General features: G+C 44.9%; 2 protein-coding genes across 5 annotated transcripts in view; one reads left to right on the top strand and one right to left on the bottom strand.

The window, feature by feature from the left end:
* The window catches only part of USP3 (ubiquitin specific peptidase 3), a 301,215-nt gene that overhangs the window by 248,215 nt on the left and 34,465 nt on the right, over positions 1 to 18,535 (bottom strand). The gene's annotated exons all lie outside the window — the stretch shown is intronic.
* Positions 1 to 18,535, top strand: part of CA12 (carbonic anhydrase 12) — a 61,577-nt gene that overhangs the window by 25,741 nt on the left and 17,301 nt on the right. For all 4 annotated transcript variants that reach the window (XM_068553237.1, XM_068553228.1, XM_068553220.1 and 1 more), the window contains exons 3-4: positions 13,767 to 13,946; positions 14,851 to 14,993. In XM_068553237.1, the coding sequence (XP_068409338.1) occupies positions 13,767 to 13,946; positions 14,851 to 14,993 (323 nt within the window). The remainder of the gene's footprint in view (positions 1 to 13,766; positions 13,947 to 14,850; positions 14,994 to 18,535) is intronic.

The following is an 18,535-nucleotide window of genomic DNA, read 5'->3' as shown; positions in this document are numbered from 1 at the left end:
AGCAAGGGAGAGAAGAGCATAGCTGACGAGTAAAAGCACCTGTTACATTTCTCTCTCTCTCTCTCTCTCTCTGTCTCTCTCTCTCTCTGTCTCTCTCTGTGTCTCTCTGTCTCTCTCTCTCTCTCTCTGTCTCTGTCTCTCTGTCTCTGTCTCTCTGTCTCTCTCTCTGTCTCTCTCTCTCTGTCTCTCTCTGTCTCTCTCTCTCTGTCTCTCTGTCTCTCTGTCTCTCTCTCTCTCTGTCTCTCTCTGTCTCTCTGTCTCTCTCTGTCTCTGTCTCTCTCTCTCTGTCTCTCTGTCTCTCTCTGTCTCTGTCTCTCTCTGTCTCTCTCTCTGTCTCTGTCTCTCTCTGTCTCTCTGTCTCTGTCTCTCTGTCTCTCTCTGTCTCTGTCTCTCTGTCTCTCTCTGTCTCTGTCTGTCTCTCTCTCTCTCCCCCCCCCCACCCCAGGGAAGGAGCGGGTCACTAAGGCAGCCTCTGCTCACATTATTTGCTCTCCCATCAGTTTCCTTTTGCTGCCAGGGAACATTGCTTCATCACCTTGCATGGAACACGCCTTTATTATCAGGATTATTTGAAGTTTTCTCTCTTCATTCAGAAGCTTCTTACAAATAATAGCCTCATTGTCCCCCAGACCCTCGTCTCCAGGCTGTATTATCTCCAGCTTTCTTTCGTGCCAGCTCTGTTCAGTTTACTTTCTAAAACCCACACAAGAGGAACATGAATGCTTTATTTCAGTCAACAGCTATTTTATAGCAGAGAATAGCAAGTTAAACACAGTCAAATATTTAAACTACAACAAAAAGCAACCCTATGAAATGAGAAACACGTGTGATACATCCATACAATGGGATACTCTTCAGCCATAAAAAAGGAATGAAGTACTGATACATGCTACATCATGGATGAACCTTGAAAACATTATACTGTGTGAAAGAAGCCAGACACAAATTGTATGATTCCATTTATAAGAAATATCCAGAAGAGACAAACCTATAGAGACAGTAAGTAGATTAGTGGTTGCCAAGGGCTGGGGGGAGGAGGGGAAATGACTGCTTAGTGAGTATGGCGTTTCCTTTGGGATGATGAAAATGTCCCGGAACTAAACAGTGGTGACAGTTGTACAACACTGTGAATATACTAAATGTAATTAATGGTAAATTTACGTTATATATATTCTGCCACAATAAAAAATTAATTACTTTGGAAAAAAGAAACCTTACCTTGACACCAGAGAACAAAAAGCCCTGGCTCCAGCCCCAACGGTGTCGATGTAATGAAGGCTTTCTACCAGCTCTTCTTAACTTCGGCTGCACATTAGAATCACCTGAGCAGCTTCTTAAAGCCTCCTGTATCTGGACACTACCCAAGACCCATTAAACCTGATCTCTGGGGCGGGGGCCAGGGGCAGACCTAGGAGCTCTAGGAAGCTCCAATGTGCAGTTAGGGTTGAGAAGTACTGAGCTAGACCAGTGGTCCTCAGAGTGTGGTCCCCAGACCAGCAGCACCAGCAGCACCTGGGAATTTGGTTAGAAAGGCACATTCTGGGACTGCACCCCAAACCTTCTGAATTAGAAACCCTGAGAGTGTTTTAACAATCTGTGTTTTAACAAGAAATTTGTGTTTTAACAAGTCCTCCAGGGGATTCTGATACACACCAAAGTCTGACACCAACTGTTCTGAGTCTAGACCAAGTAAGATACAGAGAGTTTTCCTCAACCAATGAGTGTTTACTGAGCATCTACTGTAAGTTTGCTTCTGTGATAGATGTGAAAATACAGAAAGTCACCTCAGGTCTCCTCAAACATCTAGTTGGTTAGATTCTTGGAAAAGAAGTTGTATGTTAAAATGAGCTGAGCTTTTTTATGGCTGAACAGTATTCCATTGTAGGTGTATACCACATTTTATTTATCCCTTCATGTCTTGATGGGCACATGAGTTATTTCCACCTTTCAGCTATTACGAATAATTCTGCTATGAACATTGGTGTACAAGTATCTGTTTGAGTCTCTGCTTTCAATTCCTTTGAGTATATACCTCAAAATTCTACTCTAGGAGTAGAACTGTCAGGTCATATGACAATGCTATGTTTAACTTTTTAAGGAATCACCAAAGTGTTTTCCACAGCGGCTGCACCACCAGGAATGTACGTGTGGGATGATGGAAAAAGTTCTGGAAGGGGCTAGTGATGATGTTTGCACAACAGTGTGACTGTAGTTAACACCACTGAATTCACTTTAAAATGGTTAAAAATGGTAAATTTTATGTTATGTATATTTTACCACACATACACACACAACATTAAAGACATGAAATGAGCCATGAAAACAGATTTAGAAAAGGAAGTTATGTTCCTAATGGTCAACACTGAATAAAAATGACCTCAAACACCCTAATTATGTTTCCATAATTACACATATAACAGTGCATTAAAAAGATGGTGTCTGCAGTTCTTACTATTCAGAGGTGGTCTTTGCCTGAGGATGGAGAAAGAATATTTTTAATATTCTTTTTTTAGGAGGGTAGGGCAGGACGTCGGGTTCTTCTGGGGACATCGTGTGTTTACATCGACCAAAATTCCTTTGTGAACAAGTCAAACAAGAATAACATGTACTGAGCACTGACAGGTGATGGGCCTGGCTTGGTTTCCCTACTGGGGTTAGGCCGTTACCACCTTAGCAACTTGTCTAACGTATTAGTGGCCTGTTGCTGTTCAGGAACCCTTTGCTGAGCACTTGGATGTGCAGGCTCAGTGGGAGGAGCCAGGGATACAGGAATGAATGGGACGAGCTGAGAGCCCAGTGCGGTGGTTCCCAACCTCCAGCAAGCACTGAGTCTCCCACTGGGCTTGTTCAATGACAGATGCCGGGCACCACCCCCAGAGTGTCTGGGTCAGGGTGCCGAGCGGGGAGGGGGGGAGGCCCAAGAATCTGCATTCCTAACAGGTTCCTAGGTGATGATGGTGGTGGTGCTTGTCCAGGGACCACGCTTTGAGAACCACTGGTCTACTGGGGTAGGAAAGTATAAAATGTTATTTTGATAAGTGTAGGTGCCTCTAGGAAGGAGAAGTGTAAAGGGCTCCACAGGAGCATGGAGGATGCGGAAACACTTGGTCCTGCCTTTTGGGGGGTACGAGGGGCAGGGAGAGGGTGTTTCTGGGGGCTGGGATGCAGCTTGGTGTGTCTCAGCATCGCTGCAATAAAAAGGGGAGGGGAGAGCAGGCTCAGAGGAGTCCAAAGAGGTGGGCAGAGCTTTGCCACAACGAACGCGCTCTAAGGCAACAGGACCTAAGAGGGTGCCAGAGATGCAGGAGCAAAAGCAAACAGTTGTCACCATTTGCCTTTGGCATCCTGGAAACCTCACCCTCCTCCCTATAAAAGCCTTCCCTCCAGAAAGGACCTGACAAATGCCTGGAAGCCAAAGGGTAAATGACTGCCAAGCCTTTTCTTCTAGCTATACCCGTACCTCCCCTCTCCTCTCCATCCCAGCAATATTGGAAGGGGATTACTGGAGAGGGAGGGGCCCTCTAAGTATGGCAAGATGCAGGGGAAGGACTTCGAAAGGTTTAGCAGAGAGCTGAGCTGGCGGCCCCAGTCCTGCAGCTCACCTCTTCTTGCTCCCCAGACTGCAGTACTGGCCCCACTGCCATGGCTAAACCAGAAAGGATGCCAAAGAGTGGCTTGGGAGGAATTTACCCTTTCCCAGTCTCCTCCCTCTCAAGCCGACCCAAACAAAAATTGAAATAATAAAGAGAAAAGTTCGATATAAAGTATGGCTTAACAGCATCTTTAGAAAACATTCCTATTTTTATTGATCTATAACAGTAAAAATCAAGGAAGCAGAATGGGCCTGCTATGGCAGTCCAGCTTTAAGCTTTGTAAATAATAAGTAACACTGACTCTCCAGCCCTTGCTCTGCCCTGTCTCTGATTCACTTGTAATATTAACAAAGAAAAGGCTTCAATGCCAGTTTGGTTCCTTGACCTCTGTTTATAATAAAATCATAAGACATCACCAGTGAATCATTAACCCACCCCTCTGCTAGCCTCCTCTCCTTTTGGGCAGGATCTTGGGCTTTATGGCCATGCCTCTCCACTTGACTGGCAGGGAAACAGGCAGAGTCAGCACAGTGTGGCTTTGGGCTCAGGGGGCAAGAATCCAGCCAAGGCAGATGCTGTGGGAACCCCACACTACTGACCAGCTGAACCCACTGGACTTTTATGGGAAGCCATGTATCTTTTAATCAACTTCAGAAGTGAACTGCAGGAGCTGTAAAATATACATAAAACATATTTTACAAATGTGACTTCTGCATCCTAACAACATCCTGAGAATGTGTGGTATTGAGATGGATTTAGAGAGGATACAGAGGCTGCTTTCCCTTCTGAATGGGGTCCTGTGGCTTAGCTGTGTTCTCTATGGCTCCAGCCACAGGACCACGAAGGATGGGTGACCCCCAGAGAGAGCTGGGTCCCAGCCCCCTGAAAGGAGGACCTTTCTAACAGACGGAGGAGTGTACCTGAGCGGGTGCTGAATGACTCCCACGCAGCCTTGTCGTAGGGCAGCACCCAGCCTGGCCAGGGGGAAGCCAGATGAACCCTAGGTTCATTCTGAGTCTTTACATCACATACACATAAAATATACAAGCTCTCTGTTGCAGCAGGGTCTCTGAGTGCTCTGTGCACTCCCTTTGGAATGCCATTCCCCAGGCTTGACTCATGGTGGGCTCAGTCCCATCCTTTTAAGTCTCAACTTTAATGGTGCCTCCTCTGAGAAGCCTGCCTGCATCACCTGGTCCATAGTGGTCCCTCCATTTTTTCTCCATCATAGCCCTTGCTTATTTCCTTCATAGCATTGACTGCAGACTGGAATTATTTTACTTATGTATTGGTTTGCTTATCTGTAATTTATTATCAGTCTTTTCCACTGGAATGTAAGTTCCATGAGGACAGAGACCAGATCTGTTGTGTTCTCCATTGTATCTTCAATACTAAATACAGGAGGCACATCTGTTGAAGAAATGAACGAATTAACTTCAAAATTAAATAGCACTCCAAGGAGGGTATTTAGCAATTTTCTCTTTTATTCAACATTTGAATACTCATTTTTAAATTGCAAATATAATCTATTTAATTGTGTATTCAAATTTGATACACAATCTGTGATCATTTTCATATAAATATACATGCCCAGACTGGGGGCATTTTTACTAGAGTCAGATCCCCTTACAAAACAAACCTTGGCGACTGACCAAAAGCTTTTATTATACGAAAATTTTGACTGTTGGTTAAAAAAAGGTGTGTCAACATCTAGAATGTGTAAAACCTTGCCACTGTAGTTTTATCCATTGGGGCAAGTTTTGATCTGACTGCGTTTTGGTAGCCAGTCCAAAGAGACAGGCCCTGGGGATGGTGGCCCAGGATGGGCTGCCCAGGCGTTCACACAGACACTGAGGGCTCTACCCCAAGAGTGTGGCTACCACAAATGTCAGGGGCGCCAGTTAGGTCTGAGGGACAGACTTAGAAAGGCCCAAAAAGGTAAACGTCATAATAGGATAATAATGAATACTTTTTTTTTTTTTGTCCAGACTCATCAGATATAGTCAAGTTACAAACAATATTTATTTTCACTAGAATTTTTGTTATTCTTAAGCACACAGGATGCAGTCAGTGAGAAAGAGTAATCAGTGAGAAACAGCAATCAAACTGTACCAGTAATTACATAGTTCTGATCTTCTAAGGAGCCCTATATGCCTTACAGTACATGCTGTAACGTATATGTAGTAAATGTATAAATATAAGAAATTACTCAACCCATAAAGTGTCTTACTTACCCCATACCATGTCTGCAAACAGATTATAAAATAATAAAATTATCCTTCATTTACTTGCATGAACTGTTATTTGCCCAAGGCAGTAGTGAGTCTCTACATACATATGTACAGAGCAAAATACACCCATGTTGGAGAGAAATAAAAGGAGGACCTATAGATTAAAAGAAACTCAAGGGACATATTAACCAGTCATGATACATGGACCTTATCTGGACCCAGATCCAAACAAACTATTTCATAAATATATGAGACTATAGCACAGGGAACTACATTCAATATCTTTTAATAACCTACAATAGAAAAGAATATGAAAAAGATATATATAGATAGATAGATAGATATAACTGAATCACTTTGCTATATACCTGACACATTGTAAATCAACTATACTTCAATTAAAAAATAGGAAAAAAAAAACAAAAAAGATTTATGAGACAATTGGGAAAATTTGAATTTGCACTGGATGTTTGATGACATTAAGAAATCATTGGGAGACGCAAGAGGGAAGAGATATGGGGATATATGTATATGTATAGCTGATTCACTTTGTTATAAAGCAGAAATTAACACACCATTGTAAAGCAATTATACTCCAATAAAGATGTTGAAAAAGTTTAAAAAAAAAAAGAAAGAAATCATTGTTAATAGTTTTTAGATGTGAAGATGATATTGTGGTTATTTTTACAGAGTTCATACCTATAGTTATATATAAGCATCCATAGATTTTCTTCAAAGGAATCCAGTGGAGGGGGAACGGATAGGTCGGGGGTATGGATGAAACTAAATTAGTCATGGAGAGATGGGTACACGGGGCCATGCTACTATGCTCTTTACTGTTGTACCTGCTTTGAAATTGTATTAAATTTTAAAACAAGACATAAGGTGTAGTAAGAAAATAGCCAAATATAGGTTCACTTTAAAAATCACATTGACTCTTTTAGGCTCACGGGTGTACTTGGGCTGCGTGCATCTCAGAATGTGAGAAACTGAGACTGTCTGTCATCCCACGGCCCATCCTCTTCTCTGATCACCTCTGCAGGCCTGCTGAGTTCTAGGATTTCTGACTGGGTTTTTACTCTATGGGCTTCCTTTCCAGGAAGGCTTCGGTGTTCTGGTCTGATCCATTCAGCAAACACTTACTGAGTGCCTCCTTCAGCCCAGAGGTAATTTCTACCTCTGCTGGCTGGGTCCACCCCTCCCCCACTGTCTTCTAAGGGCCACACTCCATGAATCAGCCCTTCCTTCTCCTGGAACCATGCTTCCTTCTCTATTCCCCTTTCCTTCTGCGTGGAAGTGTGCTCAAGTCTCTTCATTAAAAAATAAAAAATGCTTCTCGTCACCCTCATCTTCCTATAAACACCACACACACCCACACACACACACCCTTCTCCCATCCCTTTATGGCTAGATTTCTGAAATGAGCTTAAGAAACCCTCCAAATCAATTCATTAAGTGTCTAGGAAATGCCACTATATGCTCAGACACGGGGGAGGGACGTGACAGAGTTCTAGGCTTCCAAAGGTCTTCAAAATTTATAGACAGAGTTCTAGTCTGGAACGGGTTTAGAGTAACAGTCACAGGTGAGATGGCTAAATGACAATTCAAGGCACTGTACCATTGTAGGAAGCCGGGTAATCTGGCCTAGGAGTTCAAGGCAGGAAGAAAGTGCTGGAGTAGCTTGCCCAGGACTTGAGCTGGATTTTGGAGATGGACAAGATTTGGAAAGGTAGAGAGGAAAGAAGGCAGCATTTTAAGCAGATTTTTAGCATAAGAACATTTGTGAAGGTTGGTCTGAGGATGGGGGCGAACTGGGGTGGGTGTGAGGGCTTTTGGAAGGCCTTGAGAGGCCGAAGCTGTGAAAGATGGCTGTGGTTCTGCTTTGTTTTATTGGAGGCGGGGGCAGGGCAGGGCGTGCTATGGAGAAAGGGAGCGGACGGACGGGTGGTACCACAGGAGCAGGGCTACACCTGGTTCTGGCTGCAACAGGAAAGGCTGGGGCGGGGACCTCGCGTGGAGCCTCTGCAGTGTGACCTGGTAAGGGCCTAACCAGGGTGGTGGAGGTGGCGGTGGTGACGGTGGAAACTTGGGACCCCATGACCCACCCGGAGGGCAAAGGTTGGGCTGAGCCAGCCTGGCTCTGAGATTTTGAGCCTTGGAAGAGCGGGGCCAGTTGTCGTCTGACAAGGCTTAGAGCCATCAAATTGAGATCTAGGCCATAACACATCAACCAGCTTCACTATGTGGACTTTCTCCGAATCCTGAATTTTACAAACAACCATTAAAAAGATATGAAAACAACAAGGTCCTACTGTAAAGCACAGGGAACTATATTCAATATCCTGTGATAAACCATAACAGAAAAGAATATGAAAAAGAATGTATAGATATATGTATAACTGAATCACTTTGCTGTACAGCAGAAATTAATGCAACATTGTAAATCAACTATACTTCAATAAATGTTTTTTTTAACTCTGAAATTCCTATTTTATTTTATTTTATTTTTTAACATCTTTATTGGAGTATAACTGCTTTACAATGGTGTGTTAGTTTCTGCTTTATAACAAAGTGAATCAGTCATACATATACATATATCCCCATATCTCTTCCCTCTTGCATCTCCCTCCCTCCCACCCTCCCCATCCCACCCCTCTAGGTGGTCACAAAGCACCGAGCTGATCTCCCTGTGCTATGTGGCTGCTTCCCACTAGCTATCTATTTTACGTTTGGTAGTGTATATATGTCCATGCCACTCTCTCACTTTGTCCCAGCTTACCCTTCCCCCTCCCTGTATCCTCAAGTCCATTCTGTAGTAGGTCTGCATCTTTATTCCCATCTTGCCCCTAGGTTCTTCTGACCATTTTTTTTTTTTTTTTAGATTCCATATATATGTGTTAGCATACGGTATTTGTTTTTCTCTTTCTGACTTACTTCACTCTGTATGACAGACTCTAGGGTCCATCCACCTCACTACAAATAACTCAATTTCGTTCCTTTTTATGGCTGAGTAATATTCCATTGTATATATGTGCCACATCTTCTTTAGCCATTCATCTGTCGATGGACACTTAGGTTGCTTCCATGTCCTGGCTATTGTAAATAGAGCTGCAATGAACATCGTGGTGCATGACTCTTTTTGAATTATGGTTTTCTCAGGGTATATGCCCAGTAGTGGGATTGCTGGGTCGTATGGTAGTTCTATTTTTAGTTTTTTAAGGAACCTCCATACTGTTCTCCATAGTGGCTGTATCAATATACATTCCCACCAACAGTGCAAGAGGGTTCCCTTTTCTCCACACCCTCTCCAGCATTTATTGTTTGTAAAAAGAAATGTTTTAAAAAGATATGTGATAATTGGAAAATTTTGAATTCTGACTGGATTTAATAATATTAAGGAATTGTTAACTTTTTAAGTGTGGTAATGGTATTGTGCTTTCGTTCTAAGAGCCCTTATGTTTTAGAGACATACTGAAATATGCGCAGATGAAATACATTTGGATTTGTTTCAAAATTATCCAGGGATAGGGGAGAGCGGGTGTGGTAGAGATGAAGGCGGATAGGCTGTGGATTGTTAGTTGTTGAAGCTCGGGGATGTGGGGTCCATTTTGCTCCTCTCTCTACGGTTGCACGCATTTGACATTCTCCCTGAAAGAAATCCTGGTCCTCGGGTAATGCAAGTCTTGTACTCTGGGCCTCAATAATGCCCAGCTGGAAAGCATGAGAGGCATTTTGAGCCATGCCACGTTAATCTCTTGTTACAATTCAAAACAGAAATTTGGTCCACTTCTGTTTTGCCTCAAACAGAAAAATTCATGAACTGGAAAGAAATAATGCCTTGATTTTAGTTGGAAAAACAAACTGGGAGATACACATGATCTCCTTTATCATGACCATGGGAGGAATCTAATCCACGGAAGAGGCAAAGTCACAACCTGAGAGAAAAGTCACATTTTGACGGTAGCTGGAAATAAATGCTTCTTTTGGAAGAGTCAGTCCCAGGAGAGGTTTTCTGGCAGCAGAGCGCTTGGCATGAGTGTGAAAGCTGAGACCAAGCTGAAAAATTACAGCCTGGGCCGCAGCTGCCAGCGAAAGAAAGGGCAGTGTTAGAGCAGCAATGAGTCACACGTTGCTCACACAGAGGCTGCAGGGCAGAAGGGAGCCTGCTGCCTACGTGCCTGATACTGGGTGTCCTGGTGCCCAGCCACATGGCACCTCTCTCTCTCACTCACAAGCCACAGAGATCAGAGGCTGCTCTGACAATGTCTCTAGCCATGTAAGAAGGGGACACAGCCATCACACGCTGGCGGAGGGTCCCGTGAACTGCAATGAAACCCTATACTCAGCAGATCGTCTCCCAAGCTACCGGCCAGCAACCGGATTTCTTTTTCAATGAGTGGCCCCAACCAGAACAAAACCTCATGCAGGTACACTAGAAAGCTAGGAGGGTAAATTTTGAACCTGAGCAAGTAACATCCTTTTTCTTTACTTTTTATAGGAAAAAGAAAATTATGTGGGGGAATAGAGAGAAACTAGGAGGTTTAATATAGGTGCACGCTTCCCTGGAGAGGAACAAGCACAAAATTAGCAGGAGAATCCAGCTCAGTAAACATGTGAGGGCCTGCTCTATGCCAGGCATTGTGGACAAGGCAGGGGTGAATGAGACATGGTCCTTGCCTTCAAGGAGATCATGGGAGAAGGAGGATACGAGCGTGCACGAAATCTCCTGGATAAATAATGAAATAGAAGGCATGGAGGTCCTGTGACCCAGGCAAGGTAACTCTGTTACTAAGCCAAAGTCTGTCTGTGGGCAGGTCACTTCATCTCAGTTTTTCATCTACAGAATGGGGCAATTCTTGCCTTGTTGACCCCAGAGTTGTAGAGGTGTAAGGACCAAAACTACTAACGTCATCATCATCGTCATCACCATCATCATCATGAGGAGGAGGAGGAGGAGGAATAGAAAAGGCTTCCTAGATCCTGCTGCCCAAAGGGCCTGTGATGGGCACTCAGGACGAGTGCTCCCAGTGGTCAGCAGCCCAAACCGGCGGCAATGCCCACTCTCCCGCCAGCCCCGGGAGCAGCAGCGCCGTGTGCCCTCGTTCCCACAGCTGCTTCCCACTGGGCACCTCGTCACATGCCCAGGAGCTGCCTTTGGATGAGCAGTTCTCTCCAACCCATTCCAACCGGCCCGATACAGAGGTGAAGGTGCTTAGTCCTAGTAATCCTAATAAATCGCAGAGCTTGAGAGTCAGAAGGGACCTTCCAGAACATAGTGTCCACCCCTCCCACGTGTACAAAGGGCAAAGGAGACTAAGGCAGGGAATGTGACCGGCTTGAGGTCACTCACGGAGGTGGAGGCGGGGGACGGCTGGTGCCGGAATCTGGTACTCTGGAGTCTCCGGGTCCGATACAGCTGCTTCTATTTCCTAGGAAGGTTTTGCCACCACTGACTCTGTTGCCTTTTATATCCTTAGTCTTTTCTGCTCCCAAATACCTAATTTGGCCAACTTCCAAGAAAGTATTTAGGGCAAAAGAAAAATTCCTCCTCATCACCTTTCCCCAAGCTCTCTGTTCTTTGGGGGTCTTTCTTTCTTTGGGGAAGATGTTTACTCAGTGCCTGTTATGCATGTGATCCTAAGCACGATGTGGGTTCACAGAGATGAAATGGGATGTCCCAGTCCCCTCTTCATGAAACCTTCAGGGGAGCTCTGGCTCTGGGAAAAGAAAGTTCTTCTTACTCCATTCCCTTTAGCTATGTGTTCAAGGGGAGATCTCTTTGCCACGCCTCTTCACTTCCTCAGTTTTTCCATTCATGCCTGTCTGGCAGCTTCTGCCACCCTGGCTGTGGGCCCAGATGCTGCTGTGAGCAGAGAAAAGGCTGGCAGCCTCACTCTGGAAGGGTTGCCACCTGGGAGCTGCGCTGCTTCCTGACCCTCAGGGTTGGCACGATACCTCTTGACTGCTTCATCTCTGAACCCTGTGGTCTCTAAGGAATTCGGTTTTGCCCTCAGCTGAGTAACTGCCCTAATCCAGTCTGCGCCCTGGAGTGACTGCCTTGGTGTCCTCCAGCCTGCCTCTCCGCCAGTCACCATCTTGGTGTAGTTTAGTTGCCTTGAGTCCAGGGCTTTGAGGCCATGGAAAGAAAAACAATACAGTTCAGTGGAAACTCTTGACATGTGAGAGTTGGGAAAACTGGTGTCCAGTGAGGGGTTGGGCTGGAGAGTCTGAAATCCCTTCCAGCTGCAACATTTCTGAAAAGGTATACCCGAAGGTTGACAGCCTAAAATATTAGAGGGTTCGCCCGTGTGTATCCAGACCTAGGACCAACTCCTCATGGCATTTCAAATGAATGTGGGCACCAAGTTTTGCTTCTGACTCTCCCTACTCTCAGGTGAGGTCCCCTAGTTAGAGAACAAGGTATAGGGGATGGGGATTCTGTGAGGCCGGTGTACACACACGCATTCCTGTGAAATGGTGCTGTGGTCTATGGCAAGGGTGCCCAGAAGACGTGGTGTTCCTTCCCCTTCTGCTCTAGGTGACACCCTTCCGTGTGCTGAAATACTGATGAATGAACTCCAGGTGGCAAACCTTGGTTCCCAACTCCTAGAGAGCCCACAGGGTACCATGGTTCTACTCTAACGAGCCGTGACCTGCCAATTATTTTCTTTTCTGGAGAAACCTCAGCTTGAAAAATCCACTTAATTACCGTGGGAGATAATCTTTTAAACACAGCCTTACATCCTTGAAAGACTTTTCCCTGTGGGAGTAAGAAAGTGTACCTGAACATGGGATTGGATTGTTTATTTTCATTTCCTGGGGAAGGACTATTACCTGGTAGTTAGCAAGAAGCCTGAGCCCTGGAGGGTTTATTTGATAAGTCTGCTCCTCCTCACTGCTAGTTTGTCAATTATATTGTAATAATTAGCTTGTAACATTGTCATACTTTTCCCCAGTGTAAACACTGCATTTAGCTCCGTGATTCCGGGCTTATAATTACTTGATATTTTCCAAGCTTCCCTATCAGGTTGGGGGTTTTTACTTGCTCTAGATGTGGGTATTCAGAGTCAATGTCCTCAAGGGTTTTCTATCAGGAAGATCATACCTGTAAATCACCAACCTCAAAGACCTACCTGCAGTTGGAGACAGACTCCAATTTTTCCAATGTGGGACATCCCAGTGGATTAAATAAATTCTTCCCCACTAGGAGAGGGAAGGGTGGAGGGGCAATAGAGGTGTAGGGGAGTAAGAGGTACAAACTATTAGGTATAAAATAAGCTACAAGGATATATTGTACAACATGGGGAATATGTTCCATATTTTAAAACAACTCTATGTGGAGTATAACCTTTAAAAATTGTGAATCACTATATTGTACACCTGTAACGTATAATATTGTACAGCAACTATACTTCAATTTTTAAAAAGTACCAAAGGAAAGAGAGCCATAGGTTTTAAACTGAACTTGAAAAACAACAACAACAAAATGTCCTTAGCTTCTAAAAACACAAAAAAATTATAAAATTAAAAAAAAAATTCTTCCCCACTAGAATGTAAGCTTGGGCAGCCCCAAGACCCAGAGCAATTCCTGCTCATAGTAGGTGTTCAATACACAGATGCTAAATTGCTGAGAGTCACAAGGTCTTCATGTGGCATGGATGTGCATCGGGTCGAAATATGAACAATGGACAGAAGAATGCAGAGTCCCTGCCATGGGACTGCTCTGGTCCCTCTTCCTCCACATCACTTCAAAAGCAAATGGTCTGGAGGCATTTGCATGACCTGATTCTGTAGGCTGGGGTCTCTGGGCCTTAAGAGTATACCTCTGGGGATTAAGAAAAGAATAGAAAAGGAGTAATTGTATTGCACACAGAATTAGAAGGTGAGGAAAAATCTTTAGTGGAAAACGGATTAAGTCATGGACCTGAATCTCTCCTTCCAGGTCCCGATGGGGAGAAGAGCTGGTCCAAGAGCTACCCATCGTGTGGGGGCCTGATGCAGTCCCCAATAGACCTGCACAATGACATCCTCCAGTACAACGCCAGCCTTGTGCCCCTCGGCTTCCAAGGCTACAGTGAGTCTGCCGACCAGCAATTTGTCCTGACCAACAATGGCCATTCAGGTGAGGGAGCGACCTCCGAGACCTGAAGGGGTGTCTGAGCTTTCCTCAGCTCCCTGGCCTCTTCTGTCTGCCGGGGCAGGGGGTAGGGTGGGTTCTACTGAGGCACCCAGGAAGGAGGTCAAAGGGGAGCCTTGAGGGATGCTTGGACCACTCTCTCCAGGGGATGCTGCAGGTCCTGGGCTCGGGTGGTTCTGCCGGGGTGGTACCTCTCAGAAGCGGCACATCTCTTGGGATGGGAGAGGGGACAGGCCTGAGCCCCTTGGCCTATTGGATATGGTGCGGGAGTGAATTCTGGGGCACCATGAACAACTCAAGGGGCCACGCAGTTTACTGGGGGGGGGCTTACCCAGTCTTTGGAGTCAGACCAACCCGAATTTGAATCGTGGCTTGACTACTTATGAGTCATGAGACTCTGGATAAGAATTTTAAACTCCTTGAGGTTTCATCTGGAAAATGGGCATATTGATGGGTACTGTAAAGACTAGAGATTATGTATGTTAATATCCACAATAGAGAGGTGCTTAATAAATAGCGATTATTATTGTTGTTGTTGTTATATAATTCTACAGCTTGGCAGATACTTCACGACAGGTTCTATCTTCATAGCCAAGTGTGTAATACATGGATATATAAACAAACGTTCATCCATTGGTCTCAGTTAGTTCCTGCCATCGTTTTCCAAGGGGAACCAAGAAGGTGCTTGTGCCACTGGAATAGCTTTAGTGAAAGGGGGACATTCTCAGAGAAAGAGCCCAGGTTTCTGACCTACAGGCTGCATCTCTCTGGTCCCCACCTCGCTGTATCCACGCGCCCCTGTCTGGGCCCTGGGCAGGTGAGGCCTACCTGCTCGCAGGCAGCACTCAGCTGGCCAGGGCTCTGAAGACTGCCCCTCCTTTCCCTGCAGTGAAGCTGAAACTGCCCAAGGACATGCACATCCAGGGCCTTGGGGCCCGCTACAATGCCTCGCAGCTGCACCTGCACTGGGGAGACCAGAATGAACCTCACGGCTCGGAGCACACTGTCGGTGGGAAGCACTTTGCTGCCGAGGTGAGTGGGGCGGCCCGGCTGGCAGAGGATTCCCGGCGGTGGGTGGTCTGGCACCCTTCCACTTGTTTGGTGTGCAGATAAGATCAGAGCATAGGGGGTGAGGTGGAGGGTGCCGTCCTGCTCTACACACCCACCCCAGCCCTGCTGACAGCACAGGGAGGCATAGCCACTCCGGCCACACTGCAGCTCACCTGTGGTGTCCCGCTTCCCTTCCTCTCCTGAACTTGCTGAGTTTGTTTCCGTGTCTTTTACTGAGTGATGCTGCTCAGAGGCAGTGAGTGCTCCCAGGGGGGCACAGTGGGACACACATGCCCCTGTTCTACACGTCGCCCTTCTGTTTGCACAGATTAAGATCCCAGCAGCTTGTGTGGCTGATCCATCCCACTGCCAAATCATACTAGGCGAAATGCTCCCCCAACTTTTCAGTTTTCTTCATATGCCATGCTGCTTGCATAAGTTTTTCCCATCCCATCTTTCCTTTCCCTGGGCATGAGTTGTGCTTGGAGCTTGGGGACCCAGGTCCAGGGTCACTCTTCTATTTGGCCATAAATCAAGGGATGACTGGCATTATAACGCGTAGGGCATTGTGGCAATCAGAGACTCACTGAGGATAGCTTGGGACATCATCACAGTGTTGCGTTACATTGCTCTGAGGTGCTACCCCAAATACCAAAGAAAAAAGGAAGAGGAGCAGAGCTTTTTTCCTGCACTACAAGTGTTCAGTGGAGGCTGGGGGATTGAGGTGCTCCATTTTGGAGCTCCCATGGGATTGCACTTGGGGGTGTGGTTCTGAATGTCTAAAGGGCAGTAAATACAAAGGGATAAATGCTACTGATCAGCTAATGGAGCCCACGGTAAACAATGACACGACCATTCTCCTCTGTTCTTAAATGCCAAACTGCTTAATGTCTTAGGCTAATTAGAGGTCGAGTTACAAGAGGTGGAAGAGCTATAATTCTGGCCCAATGGATGGCCCTACTGGAGGTGCACATATTTCAGACCAGGCCCCTCTCTGAACCTCCAGGACTGCAATTTCTTTCAGCCTAACTGCAATAAGGAGGCTTCTGTTTTCCCACAGGGAGTAAAGGAGTTAGGGTGTAGGCTGAGAGGGTTTGGGCATTTAAAAATAGTTATTGTATTTTCTGCTATTAAGCCACATCATCAGACCAAGAGCCTGGTGAAAATGGACCATAAATGTCAATAATAGAGAAAAAACATCAAGGTGACCCTAAAGTGGCAGATTCTCTATGGAGGGTCCTTGAAAGTGTAGCAGTTCTTCTGGCTTGAGTCTATATAAGAAGACTCTCTTAATCCTCTCAGCAGGGAATTCCCTTCTGTTTGTATTAGTCTTCACCTCCTCTTGATTTCATCTGAACAACTGAGAAAAGTGCTAAAACAGAACACAAGCTCAAAGGTCAGCTGTAAAAAGAAATAAGGATAGGGACTTCCCTGGTGGCGCAGTGGTTAAGAATCTGCCTGCCAATGCAGGGGACACCGGTTTGATCCCTGGTCTGGGAAGATCTCATATGCCGCAGAGCAGCTAAGCCCGTGAACCACAACTACTGAGCCCGTGTGCCACAACTCCTGAAGCCCACACACCTAGAGCCCGTGTTCCGCAACAAGAGAAGCCACCGCAATGAGAAGCCTGCACACCTCAACAAAGAGTAGCCCCCGCTCGCTGCAACTAGAGAAAGCCTGTGAGCAGCAATGAAGACTAGAGAAAGCCTGTGAGCAGCAATGAAGACCCAACGCAGCCAAAAATAGACAATAAATAAATAAATAAATAAATAAATAAATAAAAAAAAAAAAAAAAGAAATAAGGATCTAGGACCTTCAGGGTTTTAGCCACATAGAGTTCTGCACTATTTCCCAAAGCAATGCCAGGACAAGATGGTGTGGGGCAGTGTGGAGGCTACATCCTTTGGGGGGGAAAGATGGTAAAGTAGGAGCCCCTAAGAAATCCTTAATAGAGGACCATTAAAAAGAAGAAATAATTTGATATAATTTTCTTTTAATTAGAAAGGGCCAATTGAAAAGTGGGGAACATTGAGCTGTATTCATTAAAATATGCTTGACTTCTATTTATAATCACATAAGACGAGAAAAGAGATTAACGAAGAAAAAGAGGGGTAAAATCTCAGTGTGTCATAGTCTCAAGAGGCAAAGAATCAACTAAAATACATGTGATCATATATAATATAGTTTTTTGGAGGACAGGTGATACCACCTTTAGGATTAAAAATCAGGTTAAACTAAGTAGGAGGATGAGACTCCTGCATGTCTAAGGGGCTTTATCAGAATGAAGTCATGTCTATAAGCTCTTAATGTCTAGAAGGAGAATGTAGAATAGACATAATATATTTAAACTATCCAAAAATTACAGGAATTTTTCTGTGAAGAATGATAAAGATTTCCAACAACATGCTTTCTTGTTTAAAGCTTTAATACCTGAAGAAAATATAACATTGATCGTATAAAAATCAATCCAAGGCATGACATAAGGGAGTTTGTGATACAAATATTACCTTAAATATGAGGTATTCAAAGGTGATGGAGAAAAACAGATATGTACTTAGGAGCCTTGAGGGAATCAGTGTGAGAAGGAGTTATTTAGGAGTAAGTGAAGATGTGAAGATGCCCAGATAGGGGTTCAACCAAGGAAAGTGTGTTAGGTATCTATTGCTACATAACAAATTACCCTAAAAATTAGCAGTTTAAGACAACAAACATTTATTATCTTGCAGTTTCTGTGGGTAAAAAACTTGGGAGCAACTTAGGGGACTGGCTCTGGTTTAGAGTCTCTCATGACACTGCAGTCATGGTATTGGCTGGGCTACAGTCATCTGAAAGCTTGACTGGGGCTGAAGGATCTGCTTCCAAAATGGCTCATAAGGTGGACAAGTTGATGCTGGCTATTGGCAGGAGGCCTCAGTCCCTTACTACGTGGACCTGTTCATAGAGTTGCTTGGGTGCCCTTATGACATGACAGCTGGCTTTCTCCACTGTGAGTGATCCAAGTGTGAGCAAGGGGAAAAGCCACAATGCCTTTTATGATGTGGTCTCAGAAGTCATATATTATCACTTCCACCTTACATGATTTATTAGAAGCAAGACATTTAGTCAATGCCACACCTGAGGGGAGAGGAATTAGGCTCTACTTTCTGAAGAATGAGTCAAAGAATTTGTGGATATATTTTAACACATCACATAAGGCAAGAGAGAATAGACAAAGACCAGAGCAGGCTTGCTGGTAGACCTAAGACAAACTTCATTTCCTGTATAAAGCTGATGACAAGCAATACAAACTATTCCCCTTTTGCCAACTGCCAAGAGGTCCAGCTATAACCCTTTAGAATGGGCTAGAGCGGCCTCTGGCAGGAAACAAGGGATTATCTGAGATTTTTAGGAACACTTTCACTCTACAAATATCTATCCACCTGTTTCCTGAAGGCTGGAATTGTTTTAATATTGAGGCAAAAGCCACACCTGGAGAGAAGAGACAACAAAGAAAATGACAATTGAAACAAACACCAATGCAGCTG

This window comes from Eschrichtius robustus, chromosome 1, assembly GCF_028021215.1.
Source record: "Eschrichtius robustus isolate mEscRob2 chromosome 1, mEscRob2.pri, whole genome shotgun sequence".
In the NCBI taxonomy this organism is placed as follows: Eukaryota; Metazoa; Chordata; class Mammalia; order Artiodactyla; family Eschrichtiidae; genus Eschrichtius; species Eschrichtius robustus.
Note: the sequence above shows the minus strand (reverse complement) of the source record. Positions and strands in the feature narration are given on the sequence as shown.